Here is a 19,141-nt window from a genome sequence, read left to right as displayed (position 1 = left end):
ACCTCAGCAGACATGGATGGTTTCATCAGCTGACAGTACAGATGACAGCTAAGAAAAAGAAGACTGAAGTTAAACAGGCTGCTGGTGACAAGGCCATTAGAGATGGAGCACTGGTTTAGGTTGGGCAAGGGTGGGAGAGGAAATTGTGTAAGGTCTTTGCAAATGAAACGTATCAGCATTTCATTAATGTGTTGTAAGTAAACCACAGCAAACCTACATATGGATGACTTGACAGGGTTTAGAACTATGCTCCTCTGGAATGTGAGTGTAAATAATTTGTGATGTAGACCTGGCTGTCACAGCTAGAGTAGTAATGATATGGGAGTTAAATGTAAGGAAGAACAGAGCAATAAAAGTATCAGTGAAAGGAGTCTTTTGTCATCAGTTGTGTAGCACAAAAACTTGAAACAGCATGATGGCTGACATTTCATTTCACTGTACTTACCAAGGGTAATAGTTGTTGCTATCACAACACGTACCAAACAGTACATAATATATTGCCACCTAATGTAATGAGACAGTTAAAATAAGATGCTAACTAATACGAAAACACCTATGCAGCTGGATTATTTCACGAAGCCAGAACAACAACTACATCAACACAAGAATGAATATCTGAATTCGAGAATATGAAATTACCCCTGGGTGATCCTGTCTCCACAGATGGCATCAAGAACTATGAATTCAAGCCAGTCCTGGTATGAGACTCATAAGAGTGTGGCCTACACAATCTGTTCAGTCTTGTTGTTCCAGTAATGAAGACAGTTCTCTGAAACAGTGAACCTAATTTATAAATTATTTCTACCAGCAAAGAAAATATAACATAATCCACAGTTCATGTTGTTGCTACCGTCACCAATATTCCTACAAAGTATACATACAGCATTAAAAGAAAAGAAAATTAAAATATATTATGGTGGCAATACAGAAAATTTCATGAAGAAAAGCAGAGAAAGAAAGTGACAAAAAATGCACGGGTAAGAAGATTTGAATAGCCTCCCAAAAAGTGTCTTATGAAAATCTCACCCTAGAAGAAAGAAAAAAGAAACATGCTGAGATTGAGAGGTCTTAAAATGTTCCTTCCATTGTATTGTAATTCCATTACAACCAGAGCTAGTGCATTTTAGAACTTGTGGCATGCTCCTTATACTTCTACAACAGTTGAACAACTGAAGAGTGGTACAAGCACAAATGATACAGAAATGCAGCTTATGTATTCTGCATTGAAGATGAATCCACAATAACTTTCTGTTCACTTCCATGGCCTAATTTGCTGTACTTTCAGTTTTCAATACTAGTTTGCCATTCCACCATTTTCTATCAGATTTTAATTATATGGATCAGCGTAATGCAAAGACTTGATGAATAAGCTTCAGGTCCCAGTACTAATAAGAAGTACAAGCATATGGAACTGATACTCAGTAGCACTAAAAAGAGAAGTAGTAATCAAAATTATCTACAATAACTGTTAGGTCATATCTCTCACACAGGATTCCCAATGGAGAAAAAGATATCATATTTTTCAGAGGGAAACCTTTTATCCAAGATACTAGAGTGCAAATCAGAATTTTTGCAGTCATATCATGCATTGCTGTATAAAGTGTATAACTGAAATACACATACACAAGTTCCCAACAGGGTGATTGTTATCATATGTTATGGTTATTAATGATAAAGAAATACTGGACATTAAAACCATAATAGAAACTGCAGTGTTCTCCAAAGAATATGGAACACAGCCATACATAAAAGAAAGCTGAGCTGCTAATTATTCAGATTCAAATGAATTAAGGCTAGCATCCAACAGTGGGCACACAAGGAAAGACCTCAAACAGTTCCCAAGTGGACATCACTATGCCAAAAGTGGATAAAAATTCACACACACATCTCCAGCCAGACAGTATCAGTCGAGTTTTCAGCCCAGCATTTGAAAAGAGCGGGTTTTTATGAATAATGCCCATAGGCAGCAGGACTCTTGTATTGGTAGGTTGGTAGTAATGCTCTATTTTGCAGATGATCTTTGCATTTTACATATCAAACAATGAAGGTGAAGTGAGAGGAGCAGTAAGTGCAAATAAATTCTGTGTTCATTTAAACCATACAGCCACTAAAACTTACAAAAAGCTACAGTAAGCATATGGTGAAGATGCACTGCCTCGTGCAACAGTGTTTAGTTGGTTCAAGGAAAACTTGTATGTGTCAAGCAAGATGGGCCTAGTGCTTGAGCTTTTGGTCTGACTGAAGTGAATGTCAACACAGCTGCTGTGATTGTCTGTGTGGATCAGCAGATAACATTACATAACCTCAGTCTTTGTTGATCAGCCCATGTATCTGGCCATGTGATAAGGCTGTATAATGGCTCTGTGCAAGCAAGCCACCTCACAACCGCAACTACTTTTGGTGCTAGGAGGTTCTCCGTCTGCCACATATTTATGTCTGACACCAAGAGCAGTTACATCAGGAAACCTATGTAAAGCAAATATCAAAATTCTGAACTGTAATCTTACAGGTTGTTACACAAAGAATGAGAATACAGATATACGTCAGAGTGGTGACGAGGAACAATCAAAATCTCCAAAAGCAGATGAGGCTCCAAGATATGGAGGAATCACTTCCCATCTTAACCATACTTTTTCATAGATATCTTGAGCATAAAATTGGCCTCAGATTGCAAGTATCATTAAATTTTAGCCACCTCAACCAGAAGATGCAGATGTGCTTTGATGTACTCCATATTTTCACTGTTTTTACTGGAATAAACTGAGGCTACAACGTTCACCTTCGGTATATTGGTGAAGAAGATGTCACAAAATCAGCTAAGTTTGAAAGACTTGCATTACACTCATTTATTAATATATAAGTTGACTTTCAGTATTTCCTATGTGTAAAAGTGAGACCACTATATGCAGGTGGATGTAGACTGTACTGAGTAGACAAAATGTAGAAGCCATCATTATGGATGAGAAAATGGGCACAAACAGCAATAGTGTGTCCACAAGGAGGTGTTTTGTACCCAGTACTGTGGAACTTAGTGGTGAATGAACCCATCAAAGAGTTAAATACTAGAGACTACTTTTGCCAAAGATACACAGACAATTTAGTCATTGTAACACAGTAAATTTGCAAGTACCTAATAACAATGGAATAACAATGGAACAATGTGCTCTGAATATTGTGCAAAACTGGTGCAGCAACAGCATCTAAGGGTAGTCCCAGGAAAACTGTTGTAGTACTGTTCACAAGGAAGCACATCCTGGACATGTACGGGAATCTTAAGCTCTTCAACAAAATTCTACCGAAGAGGGTGTTGTGAAGTATGTAGGGGTAATCCTGGATGCAAAACTGTCATGGACCTCTTGCATAAAGAATATATGTTCCAACAAAAAAAGGTGCTCTTATGTGCACTAAAAAGGCATGTTATAAAAACTAGGGTCAAATCTGCAGGAGTAGGTACTGAATAAAAATCTCTGTACTACGATAATTCATGGGACTACAGTGTGGTGGAATAAAAGAGAACAGAATGTGGCTGCTAAGGAGCTTACCAAGCTGCAATGTCTGACCTGCTTAGCTATTAAAAGTAGAATTAGAAGCACATCCACATTGCTCTTTTGGAGGCCATGCTGGTTTACAATGGAGGCAGTGGTAAACAGGTTCTGGCAGTAACTGAAAACCTTTAGGATGTCCAGAACCCCACCCCAATATAATAAATGTGGTAAATTTTGGAATGGTTGGTGAAATGTCTGTTGACTAATCAACTTCCAAATGTTTCAATAAATCTTCCAAGGTAATAATTGGAAGCAGGAAGCAGTGGAAGGACAAACCACAATATCCGCCACACACCGTAAGGTGGCTCGCGGAGTATAGATGTAGATGTAGATTCAGGGAAGACATGTAGTCTGATTTAATTATGGTTTGAAAACAGATGAAGGTGCTGGCTCAGGGTACAGCCCAGAGTTAGTGAAGTTGGCCACAGTACAGCAGGTGGAAATATGTGCTATCAGTGTTTGTACAGGGGAGGAACTGTGTAGCAGCTACAAGGATCATGGCATCTATATTTGTTCAGACTGTCAAGCAATTCTGAAATCTCTATCAGCCTTTGCAATGAGATCAAAGACCACTGCACAGTGCCATGAAGGTCCTGTGTGGCTAGGATAAAGTAGCAGGGTAAACCTGCTGTGGGTCCCTGGTCATTCAAGAATTAGTGGCAATGAGCAAGTAGATAGGCTGACAAGGACAGAAGCAATAACTCCATCTGTTGGACCAGAATCCACTTTAACCATCACTAAGGCAATGGTGAATATCAAAACTACGTAGCTGGATCAGTAGGCAGCACACAGGGTATTGGACCAAGTTCCAATAATGGAAACATCAAGTTAACAATGATGAAGCGATGTTTTAAGTGAAGTTCTGTTCTGTTTTAAGTGAAGTCCTGGAATTGAACAGGAACCATATTAAACTCATGTAGGACTAGTGGCTGGCTATGGAAATTTCAAGAAACACCTGGACATGGTGGATATAGAGAAAGAAGTCCCTAAGTGTAGACTATGTGGTGAGGGAGATGAAACCACATCACATTTAATCTTTTGATATCAAGTGTTGGAGGCCAAATGAGACAGAAAATTTAGATCATTAACTGCTGAAGAAATTGTGTCTAACAAAGAATTAGTAAAGGGTCTCCTACAACTCTTTCATCATACTTGCTGGCTTTACTAGAATGACAGAGAGAGAAATTGCACAATACACTCAATTTCGGAGTTGGCAATAGCAGACTATTGCTTTATCTCCCTCTGCCAAACAAATCAAATCAAATGGTAAGAATGTTTCCATATGAGCTCTAACTTATCTTATTTTCTGGTAATGGTCATTTGATGAGTGTTATGTGGGAGCAGCTCAGTGGATACGTGATAAAGTGCCAGATTACAAATCGAAAGGTCTTGGGTTTGATCCTCAGTCAGTCCCAGGATTTTTATCTGTCACATATCACTTCATTCACCTTTGGCAATGTTTGTTAATGTGAAAAATGCTGTGTTACACCGTGGTCCACATTAGGCTGTAGGTCCCTCTATAACTGGCTGAGTAAGCCAGTTCAAAGGTCAGAGGAAGGCAATGGCTTACCGACTCCTGTAGGACCATGGCCAGCAATGCACTGTAGTGTTCAAATCAGCCTTCAGGCTGATGTCAGTTTACTTACTTTTTACATAGGACAAAGCAATATGTTGTCCAACTCTTCTTGGAACATACCCTCTCAGAATTTTGAACAGTAAACCTCTAAATCAAGCACAGCACCTATTTTGTAGCATCTGCCACTTTGGGTCTTCTCTGTCTCCTTTACTAACCCAATCTGGTAAGGATTTTAAGCTGATGTGCAATACACAAGAATCACGTGAACTGGTGATTTGTGAACTGTTTCTTTCATGGGTGAATTACATTCCTTATTATTATTCCAACAAATCTAAGACTGGTTTCTGCTTTTAAATGAGTATTATGTGATCAATCCCCTAGGTCACTACGTACAGGTATTTTACAGTTATTACCATTTCTGTGATTTTTTGCCCACAATGTAATTAAACAGTAAAGGATCTCATTGCCTATTTATAGATAATATGTTAACAGTTATTTACATTCCAGATCAATTGCCAGTCTCTACACCAACTGTTGATCCTCTGTAGGTCTTCTGCATTTCACTGCAATCTTCAAGTATTACAATCTTCCTCACAAGACAACAGCACTGTCCATAAAGAAACTCATGGAGTTTCCAATGTTAAAGACTAGGTCATTTACATTTATTATAAACAATTAGGACCTTGTAACACTCCCATGTTGGGTACCCCTGAAATTACCTTCACACCTGCTGATTTTGTTCAATTAAGAACTACAGCAGAAGTGTAGAATTGTTTACAGGCAAAGGCTTAAAGAAAGGAAATGTGGTAGCTTGCACAGTAATCCTTTTTTGAGCTAGAGCTCCCCCCTCCCCCACACACATACCTATGGCTCCCCTACATGGCGTCAGCTGAGTGAGTGGTGTGTGTTGTAACCGTGACCATTTCGGTCGTGGGGTTGCCGAGAACAAAAGCGCAGCGGGACTGAACAGAGCGGCCCGCGAACAAACAAAATGGATGAACGGCAAAGGATGGGCACGAACAACAACTGATGACCGAGCAAGACCCTACAAACAACAACACGCAAGAATCAACGGGGTCACAAGCGAAAAACCTCAGGAATCAACAACGTCCACTCGTACACGGAGACAAGCAAAGTAAACGAGCTGTGCAGTGTTTGCAACAGAGATGCTACGTGACATGCCTGTTTTCACAGGTTGCCCGGCCTTTGATGAGGTAGTATAAGCCTGTGACAGGAATGGACTACAAAGCGCTGGCTGGGCGGATTAGGTAGGTCTTGCACCTTGGTCTGTCACAGGGATCAATTTTATATTCTGGGCATCCACAGCTGTTGAAAGGCATGACGTTAAGACTTCTGCTGACAGCTGGGAAAGTCGTCGTTTTATTGACACATACCTGGTTTTTACTCACAACAAGAAGGTTTAGCCATGGGACTGCCACTTGCATATTGCTTAGCAAATATTTTTGTAACTAACTTTGAGCAAGAATTCAAGGTAAAGTTCTGTCTGCATGTCAGGAGATTAATTTGATGGAATGGATACGATGATGATGTTTTCATATTATATTATGGTTTTGCCAGGATCTAAATAGTCTATAAACAAAAAGATACAGTTTACTGGGCAATGCATGGAGATTGACATTTTACCTTTTTGGACCTACAATTGACCATAAAAAAATGGAAAAATTGGCTTTGATATTTACCAAAAACCAAGCACAACAGATCTTGTTACACATAGGCAGTCGTGTCACCCAAGGAAATATAAATCCGTAGCATTCAAAGCCATGGTAAACCATATGTATGAAGTGTGCCATACTAGTGAAGCTCAAATAGCTTAATATGAAGTTATATAGTGTATAGCATATCAGAACAGTTATGAACAAGAATTTGTTAATGCAATTACTATAAGCATATTAAAAAACAAGACTGCTCTTTCCTATAACTGATCAGAGACAGATCTTATATAAAGCTTAGACCAGCCAACCAGATAAAAGAACACACTGTTTTCAGAAGAATACATCTGGGTGCAGTATCCAAAAAATAGGCGGATCTATGACACCTAACAACAACATTCCTGCAGATCGGATCTAGGTAGTACAGTCAGACATATGCAAAAAACAGTGGTAAATCAATACAATGAAATGGGTGTATGCTTTATTAAATGCTATGATTACCCTAAGAAATATATAGGGCAAAGCGGTAGGTTGTATGGCAAAAGATTTCAAGAACACATTAATTTAAATAATCCCCAATCTGCACTAACAATGCATTTATGCACTGTGGAACACAGCATCACAAACCCTTCAGAAAATTTAAAAATACTTTATAAAAAGGAGAAACACCATGTTTTGAATATATATGAGGAAGTACAAATTTTTATAAATAAAAAAGAAAATGTACAGTTCACCTTGAATAATCAATTAGAATTAAAGAACCACAATATTATAACTAATTTTGATTGTTTACACAATTAGCTATTAGTACGTAATAAAATTCAGTATTAAACTGGTTAGTAAAGAGAGCAACCCAGAGCTCCTAATCATGGGTATATGATGTCACACGGTCCACAAGATAGTTTCTGTTCTGCCAGCCTTTTTGCCCATCTTAGTCACTTGTGTGGGCTGTTTCTACTCTTCCCACCAACATCTGGGTTGCCCTACCCTCGCACCAATAAGAACGTATATCTTACACCACACCACATAGTAATTTGCATTATGCCCCCACTAATCACATCAGCAGTGACTATTTTACAGCCAATCCAGTTTTTAAAAATAATTTCTTTACTGCTCCTCTCTACAAAATATTTCTTCTTTTAGGTGTAGGAATATTTAAGAGCAAGGGTCTATAACTACACTAAATTTTAAAAAAAATTAATGGATCACATCTTCGTCATCCTTTGTTTGTCAATGCAATGTAGACGATTGAATAATAAGTATATCTTAACCACAAGTGATGGGTACACCTATGACCTTTTAACACTGTGAGTATATTTTAGATATTACCATTTTAATTTTAACAATCCACAAAGCTGAGACATTGTACATTATTCTCTACCATGTACGTTGCACCTAATGATGCAGCTTTAGGCTGCAAAGCTGGTTGCATGTCAATAAAACATCATGCACTTTCGGAGGGGTGGGAAGGATCTTGAGTAGAATGACCCTCATTTCAGGGTGTAATGAGAGAGAATCAAAGCCCTGATGAAGGTTCAGTTATTCCAGTCCAAGTTGATATTGGGTGACAATGGGGGGTAATCCTTTGCAACTGATTCTTGTGTGTAGTGGGAGATTGTGGGTATGTGAGGATGTAGCATGGAAAGTCTGTTTTTGAACTAGGTTCGTGGGGAGTGGAGAAGTATCTGTCTGCGAAAACATTTCTGAGAAATACAACATAATGGGCAGAGGATTACTTGTCACTGCAGGTATGTCATCTATCGGAGGGCATGCTGTATGGGAGTGATTTTTTTGGTGATGGAGGGTTGGCAGCTACAATTGGCAACATGGGATTGTTGTGTTTGTGGATTTTGGTGAGCATGTAGAAGCATGGTGTCAATGGGGTGAGGAGAGAGATGGACTTGGCAAAGAGGTTCTGGGAAGGGCCTACGGATTTCAGTAGGGATTGGAGATAATGTTGGACTTCTGGGATGGTATCATTATGGCAGAAATTGGACTGGAAGAGTTTAAACAGTTGGCAGAAGTCTCATGTCAGTTAGTCACTACTCACTCCCGAACACTGCTCAGTTGGGATAGTTGTGATAACATAGACAACAGATGATGCAGTTTGAGAATGTCTTAATAAATATTATTTTTGATTTTTTTATTATGTTGCCCTGAGAAAGCAGGTTTGGCACATAGCAAAAATATGCAAAAAAAGGTATACTGGAAGCTACTCGCACAAAAATTTGAATAAGATTTTGTAGCATACTTAATCAGTTTTCCATGGACCGGTTCTAACTAACGCAGCCCAGCCTCAACCTACAGTAACAATTCCTCCCCAAACACTCCAGTCAACAGTTTTCACCCCATCTGCCGTATCATCTCCTCCTCCTCCTCATCTCCCACCCAGTTTATTTCCCACCCTCTGCCAATGTATCTGCCTATCTTTCCCTGCTCCTCTCCTTTTTTCCCCACCTCCATGCCCCACAATCTCCTGACACTGCACCTGTTCGCAGTCTTGTCCCTGCATAACTCACCAGACAGCATTCGTCCGTCTATCTCTCTCTCTCTCTCTCTCTCTCTCTCTCTCTCTCTCTCTCTCTCTCTCTCTCTCTCTCCCCCCCTACCAATACACTACTATCTCTTCCCCTTCCCTGCCCCCTCCAGATTCCAGCCCGAGATGTTGGAGTTGGTGGTCGTGTGAGCATGAGGTGTGCTTGCTTGTGTGTGTATCTCTTTTATTGATGAAGACTGTGGCTGAAGTGTCTTTTAATTGTGCCTGTCTGCAACCTGACATGTCTTTTTTATGGTAAGTAGCAATCTGTCTTTTCCTACATTGTTGATATCCCTACCTGGAGTTTACAGTATTTGATTAACACAGAATATGCTAACATCTGTCTCACATTCTACTAGTGAGCACGAATTTTTCTCTCATGTGACTTCTCAACCTCTCCACGAGCAAAAGGTAGCAGAGTCAGAGAGATAATGTGTGTTGTTGTATTAAACTAAGTAATTTTCTATGACATGGCAAAGAAATAGATTTCTAGGGCACATGCTAGTGTGAACTCAAGTGTATCATAGTTCACTAAATTACACAGATATGAAAACAACCCTCAGAACCTGTACAATTGAGATACTGGGGTAGCAAAAATGCTGAACAGGATTTAAGCTCAAGAAAAATCCTTCCTCAAAATAACATAAAGTGAAGTTCACAGTCTCATAAAATTCGAGAGAGAGAGAGAGAGAGAGAGAGAGACTCCAATAGCACATTCTGAAGAAGTAACATTCCTTCTAGAAACAACGCCCATTAAAACAAAGATCTCCACAACAGATACAAAATTTAAGTTGCAGCATGCTGTAGCTTTGGGTTGGTTTATTGGGAAAGTCAGATAGCTAAAATGCAGAACAAGCATTTGAGAAAGGCTACAATTTTTAAAATGCCCCAATTGTGACAGCCTCATCTTGCACCAATGTCATTATTGCTTTACACATATGGTGAGAATCAAAACTATGTTACCAATTACTACACTAAAGTTGAATATTGTACATGCTTGGTACATAGTTAATAGATGCATGTTAAACACAGACGTTTTGGGTTACAGTCACACAAGTTTTTGGGCATTTCAGTTGAGCAGTAGCAATTTTGAATCACTCCATGTTTATTAGAATGCTAAAAATAACAAATTTTTCAAAGAGTTCGAAAATACTGTACCTGAAAGCAGTGTTTTCCGTTTTGCAAATATTTAATAATTACTACTTGAAGATAACTGTTTTAATACCTCATAACACCATATCCATTCTGGAGCCCATCTTTCCACTCTCCTTCATAATTGGATACTGCTGGAATGTCTAATTTCCCAAATCCATGTTGAAGGTTGTTCTGAAACTGCCCTACATATGTTTTTCCATCGGGCCAGACAAGTTTCCCAGATCCCTGCATTTTACCACTGCACCATCGACCTGTAATTATAATATGCATAAAATATATATTCTAAATATAGTGCTAGAACAGTTTAACCTATTTACCACGAAATGTAAGAGAGATGGCAAGCATCTGTTTATCCTTTATTGTTTTGTGTGTATCTGTCTGCTGTGTTTATAGCACAGGATTGCACATTCATTATGTGATAACATGGTTTTTTGGCAACAACTGCCTTGCATGATTGCTGCATTAAAAAGTATTCTATTTACTTATTAGCCTGCTTACAAATAAAGAAATATTTTGTTGTTCTTTATGTGGCATAGCACTTTCTGAATTGTATAATGCTTTATACTGACTAGAAATTTGTTTATTATTCTGAGGTCATATTTCTGTGTAACAACATAGTTTCACAACTATTACAATATTACTTGGTTGAGACAAGACAAACAGCACCTTGGAAGAAATTAGTTTCATGCACTGGCTGTACTTTACATCCATTTATTTTATTTTGTATATTATGACACTTCAGCTGAGTAGCCATTTGTTTAACATGTTAAACACAGGCATTTTGGGTTATAGTCTCACACGTTTGTGGGCAATGCATGATAGGCTGGCCTTAAGAGCTGTAGCCGTGATATCTAGTTCATTGCAAACTGTAGTATACTACCAAGCTATTTACTAGAGTGAGTGAACACTAAACTGTGTTCGGTGATAATTTGTGGCAAACAAGTCAAAGCTAAACCTGTGCTTATCTCTGACTTGTTTGCCACAAGGTATCACTGTACATTGAACTGCTTTCCATTACTGAGTTACAGGGTACTACAAGGATCAATATTAAGTTTTTGCCTCACATGTGATCTCCTGATAGTATGCAACTAAGGGAATTAAAGCAGATGAGATAATTGAAGCTACTGTCATTTTTCCCAATGCTCCAGCATCTTCAAACACAAGTTTAACACTCAGACCAATGGAGAAAAGATTCAGTACTGATACAATGAAGCAACAATAATGTAAAATCCTCAACCGATTACAGTCAAAAGTATACACAATTTAAGATTCTCAGGTAAATGTACAAAACAAGAAAACTTTATCAAGCTATCCTCCAGCCTCCAGTGGTTAAGGAAGTTATCAACCAACCAATAAAAGAATGGGGAAAATTATGGTTTTGGAAGTATTAGACAAGGCAAAAATTACTACCATGCTCAAAAAATACACAAATATCTATTTCGAAAAATTGTGTGTTGTGTGACAGAACTGCTGGTCAGTACTTACCCTCCAAAGACAAAATGTGTAGTACAGCTGATACACACATATAAAAGAGAGACACCACATAGCTTTTGGAAATAATAGTTCCCTTGTCATAGAGGAGAGAGAGAAAAGTTGGGGGAAGGTTAAAAAGGAAGGGCAGGTCATTCAAACACCAATGTGAGAGAGAACCACCTGCAGTGATGACAAAGGTAGACAACGATGAAGTGGCAGGCATCAGAGGCAGTAGGTCAAAGATGGTACACTAGTAACCATTGTGCCAAGTTCATTCCATAGATGGTAATGCCATAGTGAGAAGACAGATTAGAGGTAAGGAGACGCATAGTGCAATTGAGGTCTGGGAAGAAAGAGATAATCACAATATATTTTAAGAAAAAGAGAGGAGGGAATGTAATGACAGAGATTAAATTCAAGAGGTTGTCAGTATGCAAGGTTGTGTGGGAGGGCAAGTTTCTATCTTTGGAGTACACAGAAATTAGTATTGGGTGAAAGAATCCGAATAGGCCTTGCGGTGTACCACACAGTGGAGCATGTTCAGCAACTGGGTACCGAGTGGCCCCAAGGCAGACAGTTCTACGCCCATTCATGTGCTTAGTCAGTTCAGAGATGATCAAACACTGGAAAAGCCAGGATGGAATGTAACGAAGTGTAGGCGCTACTCACCATATAGCAGAGATGCTGAGTCGCAGAAAGGCACAACAAAAAGACTATTGCGATGTGAGCTTTCAGTGAACAAGGCCTTTGTCAAAAATAGATTACCCCCTCCCCTCCCCACACACACACACACACACACACACACACACACACACATACATATATATGCACATGGAACTCATATACACATGACTACAGTCTCTGAGAGACTGTGGCCATGTGTATGTGAGTTGCATTGTGTGTGTGTGTGTGTGTGTGTGTGTGTGTGTGTGTGTGTGTGTGTGTGTGTATTTTTGACAAAGGCTTTGTTGGCCGAAAGCTCACTTTCCGACAGTCTTTTTGTTGCGCCTTTCTGCGACTCAGCATCTCCCCTATATGACGAGCAGCAACTATCCTTTTCATAATCTTGTTAGAAATGATCAAACCTATACAAAACGCTGTGCAGTGGACACAAGTTAGTCGATAAACAGCACATGTGTTTAACAATTTGCTCTGCCTCTGATATTGTAGCATGGTGAGGCAGGAGTAGGTGATAGTGGGTGGGTGTCTGGGGCAGGTTCTAGAATGAGAATTGAAGAGGTAGGATGCTTGGGGTGGGGATAATGGCTTGGGAGTCTATATTACTAAATGGCTAATCTGTGGCATGATCATCTAGTTCCAGTAGTAGGTTGCCCATCTAATAGCTTTCAGGGGCAACAAAGACTTTATTTCTAATATTTCATACAGTTATTGACCAAATTTAAAGAACAAAGATTTTATTTCCAATATTTCAACTAATTATTGGCCAAATTTAAAATAGTATCATATTCTACTCATTAAGATGTCTATTCTTATGTCAAAAGTTTAATACAGTATGACAAGTATTACAGCCACACACTGTGTACATGTCTTGAGGGAGCACAAAGCATGATGTGCGAATTACACACATTTAATTCATGCAGTATTTGAAAATGAGATCACTTAGCAACTTTTAACAAACTTTACACATAATATCAAACCTTTTAAAAACATTTTCTCACTAACAACCCCACAAATGATGAAATGGAAAAAGTTATTGCTGACCACATTTTCACAGTTCATGTAACACCACTTCAGCATTTAGCACAATGTTTTAATTTATTGCTTCTTTACTAATAACTCAATCTGCAACATATTTTACAGAAAGTCTTCACATATACCGCTGAATGTACCTGAAACATTATATCACGATACGTAGTTCGGGAAATATGTCATCATAAACACTGAGATGTGTGAAAAACTAGCTTTTGGTTAAAATGGAGTGCAAATTACTCAGACTATACTCATCCAGTGTTTGATAATGAGAGTACTTAGCGACATCCAACAAACTTTAAACACAATTCCAAACCTTTTCTAAACTTTTTCTCATTTACATGCTTAACATCAAACATTTAACACTTGTTGTTGTTTTGTTGTTGTTGTTATTGTTGTGGTCTTCAGTCCTGAGACTGGTTTGATGCAGCTCTCCATGCTACTCTATCCTGTGCAAGCTGCTTCATCTCCCAGTACCTACTGCAGCCTACATCCTTCTGAATATGCTTAGTGTATTAATCTCTTGGTCTCCCTCTACAATTTTTACCCTCCACGCTACCCTCCAATACTAAATTGGAGATCCCTTGATGCCTCAGAACATGTCCTACCAACCGATCCCTTCTTCTAGTCAAGTTGTGCCACAAAACCCTCTTCTACCCGATTCTATTCAATACCTTCTCATTAGTTATGTGCTCTACCCATCTAATCTTCAGCATTCTTTTGTAGCACCACATTTCAAAAGCTTCTATTCTCTTTTTTGTCTAACCTATTTATCGTTCACGTTTCACTTCCATACATGGCTACACTCTACACAAATACTTTCAGAAACGACTTCCTGACACTTAAATCTATACTCAATGTTAACAAATTTCTCTTCTTCAGAAACGCTTTCCTTGCCATTGTCAGTCTACATTTTATATCCTCTCTACTTCGACCATCATCAGTTATTTTGCTCCACAAACAGCAAAACTCCTTTGCTACTTTAAGTGTCTCATTTCCTAATCTAATTCCCTCAGCATCACCCGACTTAAATCGACTACATTCCATTATCCTCATTTTGCATTTGTTGATGTTCATCTTATATCCTCCTTTCAAGACACTATCCATTCCGTTCAACTGCTCTTCCAAGTCCTTTGCTGTCTCTGGCAGAATTACAATGTCATCGGCGAACCTCAAAGTTTTTATTTCATCTCTATGGATTTTAATTCCAACTCCAAATTTTTCTTTTGTTTTCTTTACTGACTGCTCAATATACAGATTGAATAACATCGGGGAGAGGCTACAATGCTGTCTCACTCCCTTCCCAACCACCGCTTCCCTTCCATGCCCCTCAACTCTTATAACTGCCATCTGGTTTCTGTACAAATTGTAAATAATCTTTCGCTCCCTGTATTTTACCCCTGCCACCTTCAGAATTTGAAAGAGAGTATTCCAGTCAACATTGTCAAAAGCTTTCTCTAAGTCTACAAATGCTAGAAACGTAGGTTTGCCTTTCCTTAATCTAGCTTCTAAGATAAGTCGTAGGGTCAGTATTGCCTCAAGTGTTCCAATATTTCTACGGAATCCAAACTGATCTTCCCCGAGGTCGGCTTCTACCAGTTTTTCCATTCGTCTGTAAAGAATTCGCATTAGTATTTTGCAGCTGTGACTTATTAAACTGATAGTTCGGTAATTTTCACATCTGTAAACACCTGCTTTCTTTGGGATTGGAATTATTATATTCTTCTTGAAGTCTGAGGGTATTTCGCCTGTCTCACCAGATGGTAGAGTTTTGTCAGGACTGTCTCTCCCAAGCTTGTCAGTAGTTCTAATGGAATGTTGACTACTCCCGGAGCCTTGTTTCGACGTAGGTCTTTAACGCTTAACCTCATTTATAAAGTAATCACACATCTGAAGTTACTTTATACATGTGAGTTTGGTTCTTTAAAGAATCAGGAGTTTGTGGTGTCATAAGATTTCTATGATGTTATGGAGGTTAGGCAATAGTGGTTGATCTGGAGAGGTATCATGGAAGGGGGGCCTCTCTTTTGGGCTTGACTTGAGAGATTCATAGCCTTGGTGGAGTAAATTACTGAGGCATTCAAGATGTGGGTAGTACTGGTTGAGGATGGGGTACTTCTGAGTTTTTGGAAGTGGGAAGTTTATTAGTCAGAGACTGAGAGGGGGATACTAGCCAGGAGATTTGTTTGTGAATAATATCTATGGGATAGTTGTGTAACAGAGAAGTCTGGGAGAGATCGTTCACACAGTTCATCTGCACTAACTCCTCCCTTCAACATAAAATGTTGGCATCTAGCACCATCAAATCAAAATGCTGCATGCTGTTTGGTGCTGTTTGCAGCAGCTACTATTTCTCATAGTGTTCTTTAGTATCACACATACTCTACAAATTATCAGGGACCGAAATCTTCTCCATCTTTTATAAGTAAGTGAAATAATCTGAATCATTATGGAAAGATGCACTGTAATGATACAACTATCTTTTCCTGGGAGTCAGTTAAAACTCCTAATAATGAAATGGTGGATGCCTTGAATCGCAGATATATTACCCAATGTATCACAACATATATATTCTGAGAATATTTGATGACGGTATACCACTGGGATAAAGTCTTTGGCCATGCATATTGATGTTCAGGGTGCACAGCGATACAATCATCATTACTTGTCCCAACCTTGTGGGACACAAAGTCCGATTTCTTTAATACGATCATTTGGCCAAATTACAGGCATCACCAGTATTACATTGGTGATTAAAATGGCAGTCCTTCCAATCCTTTATGATCAGTCTCTTGGGCCTTGACAGAAAACAAACACAACGAATCCAAGCGATACAAATGAATCTTTTTTGTATTCAATTTTAGAATACATCAGGGTTGATCACATCCAAAGTGAACATGTATGACTCAGATTAGGCATACAAAATATACTGTAAGAATATGAAAAACAAGGGATAAAATAGTTAAATCATATTGAAGGAATGGGTGATAACAGAGATACAAAAATAGTGTGCAACTAAAAGCTATAAGGAAATATAGTAGAGGAAGGCCACAGAAAACACAAAAATACCTGTTTCAGGATCAGTGAAAATGGAAAAGTCTTAACACAAGTAATCCATGTTGATGATAAATGAGCAAAAAGAATAGTCTCAATTACTAGTCTATTTTTTTTTATTTGTAGATTTTTATATGTTTGAAAGCGTGCCTCAGAATGACTTGTAATAATGTAAGACACAGGAGCACAAGGTTTGTTTCCCTGGTGTTTTAGAAAACATTTTTATAGTACTCCAGGAGGACACATGCTAAAAGATGTCACACAGAAAACATCATTAAAGTGGGTAACATTGTGACTGAGGAGTTACTTTGTGACAATAGCAAATTCCAGTTTTTTACTCTTAAATCCTGTAATTCAGGTCAACAATCAACATATAGCTCAGCTACAGTGTGTTCTTGCATAATACTGCCATTAGTGATGGAAGTTACAAGTACATGCATTACCCTTGAGCTGCTCACAATGAACAGACGAGGGACCAGTATACATGTTGGAGGATGATCTGATCCGCTCCCCACGAGGTAACACAAAACACATAGAATATTGAGGGAGCAAGTACAAGGAGCTGCCAGGTAAGAGATGTGGGAAGACCAACAGAATTTCCTATCAACTGTGAGTCCCAAGAATTTTGTCACCTGCTAGTCATTCTGTTCCCTCGGATGACCTTTGTGTCGCAGTTTGTTGATTGTAGTATCACATTGGACTGCACAGTGGTCTCCTCTCCAGGGGAGCAAACTCTGGGACATTGAACTCCTCCCAATAACATGGCTGACATCCTTTCAGCCCTCAAATCGTGAGGAGGTCGTTCTAGCCCAGCTGCTTATAGAACACTCGTTTTAGTTACAGCCATGTATTAAGTGGGAACCCTGCCCCACTCTGTGCCTGCTGCTGCTATCAACTCTTGATTGTGCACCACATTCTGCCCATTTTTTAACTGTTTACGTTTATGTCTATGTTTGTCGTCTACTTTGTCAGATATTTTAGCAGATGACAGACACTCTGTTGACTGCGTCTTACTTTTTGTTCACCACAGTGACATGGCGAATCAATTTTGATCCACCACGTGGGGTCCTCTACCATAACAATGATGTTTTGAGAAATTTTGCCTAGCGACATCCTTGTCCTTAGCTGCTCCTCTTTTAATGTTGTTCGATAAGGCTTTTGCCTTTTTTGCCTCACGTTTTTCTTTAGTACTTGTTTTTTCTTATGTTATGATATGGGCACTTATAACCTTAGCAGCTCTGTGCCCTAAAAAAAAAAAACCACTTTCTATCTGCATTCGTCCCCTCCATCAATGGGGAGTTCATGATGATTTGTGTGACAGCAATCTTTGCTGATTGTCTTATCTTTTCTTCAGCATCACTCTCCTGGATGTCCTTCCAGGTAGGCCTTTACCATGCAGATTGGGATACCTCTTCCTTGTCTGTCATCCCTACCACTCCAACATATGACAGCAGTGATGAGTCTGTAGACAATTTTACTGGTTTCCGTCCTTCCGGCCAGCTGCTTCAGCGATTCCCTCTTTCTTGGGATCTCCCTGACATAAGAGTGTTCCTTGGTGGACCCCCGATATTGCTGCGGCTATTAAAGATCACCGTTGTTCCCTCCAATGCTACAAATAGCATCCATCTCCTGGCTTTCAAACAGCTTCATGCCTGGACCCATTATCTAATTTAATGCCAGAAACAGATTTGTTGAGAATGGTGTGTCACAGCCATAGGGTCACACACTCCCTCTTTGCAGGTATAGGCAAAGATCAGAAGCATTTTTGGCTGCCGTCATCCTACAGATGTCCCAGGAATTTCTCTGAATGGTGTTATCATCATCAGCCTAGACTCTGTTACTGAGCATTTCATTCAGCATTTTGCCCAAGCCTCAGCATCAGTCCATTGTCTGCCGACATTCCATCTTCTCTTGCTCCCCATCACCTGGAGCCTTATAAACTCTGTTTTGTGAATGTTAATTCACCAACACCCTTGCTCTCTGCCATGGCATGGCTGCTGGACCATACTGGGTCCACAAGCAAATGCTTTTAACATTTATCGGGTGCTAGGCAATGTCATATACTTGCCCTTTCCACCAGTCTCTAGAGCAAGGGGGAATTTCCTTTCCAATGTTGAGAAAGTATCGTTATTCCTGTTTTGAAATTGGTAAACTGCCTCTTCAGATGGCTAGCTATCATCCGATGTGTTTAACCAATGCTCTCTGCATGTTACTTCAATATCTTGAGTGGAAGGCCGTATTGAACCTTTAAATCTAGGTATCTTTTGATTTCTACCCAGGGTGGTTTTTACTGAGACCATTCTACTGTGGATAGTTTCTCAGGTGACACCCAGTGATCAACGAAGTCACGAAGCTCTTCTGACCCATTCTGTAGTTATTGCTTCTCTACTGACAACACAGTACTCTCCGCCTCTCATAACAT

General features: G+C 39.3%; 1 protein-coding gene across 1 annotated transcript in view; it reads right to left on the bottom strand.

Annotated features, from left to right (window-relative positions):
- LOC126458544 (alsin) overlaps positions 1-19,141 on the bottom strand; it is a 180,671-nt gene that overhangs the window by 73,979 nt on the left and 87,551 nt on the right. The window contains exon 5 of the mRNA XM_050095661.1: positions 10,553-10,733. Coding sequence (XP_049951618.1) covers positions 10,553-10,733 — 181 coding nt within the window. The remainder of the gene's footprint in view (positions 1-10,552; positions 10,734-19,141) is intronic.

This window comes from Schistocerca serialis, chromosome 2 (assembly GCF_023864345.2).
Source record: "Schistocerca serialis cubense isolate TAMUIC-IGC-003099 chromosome 2, iqSchSeri2.2, whole genome shotgun sequence".
In the NCBI taxonomy this organism is placed as follows: Eukaryota; Metazoa; Arthropoda; class Insecta; order Orthoptera; family Acrididae; genus Schistocerca; species Schistocerca serialis.
This window is presented reverse-complemented; position numbering and strand designations above follow the sequence as displayed.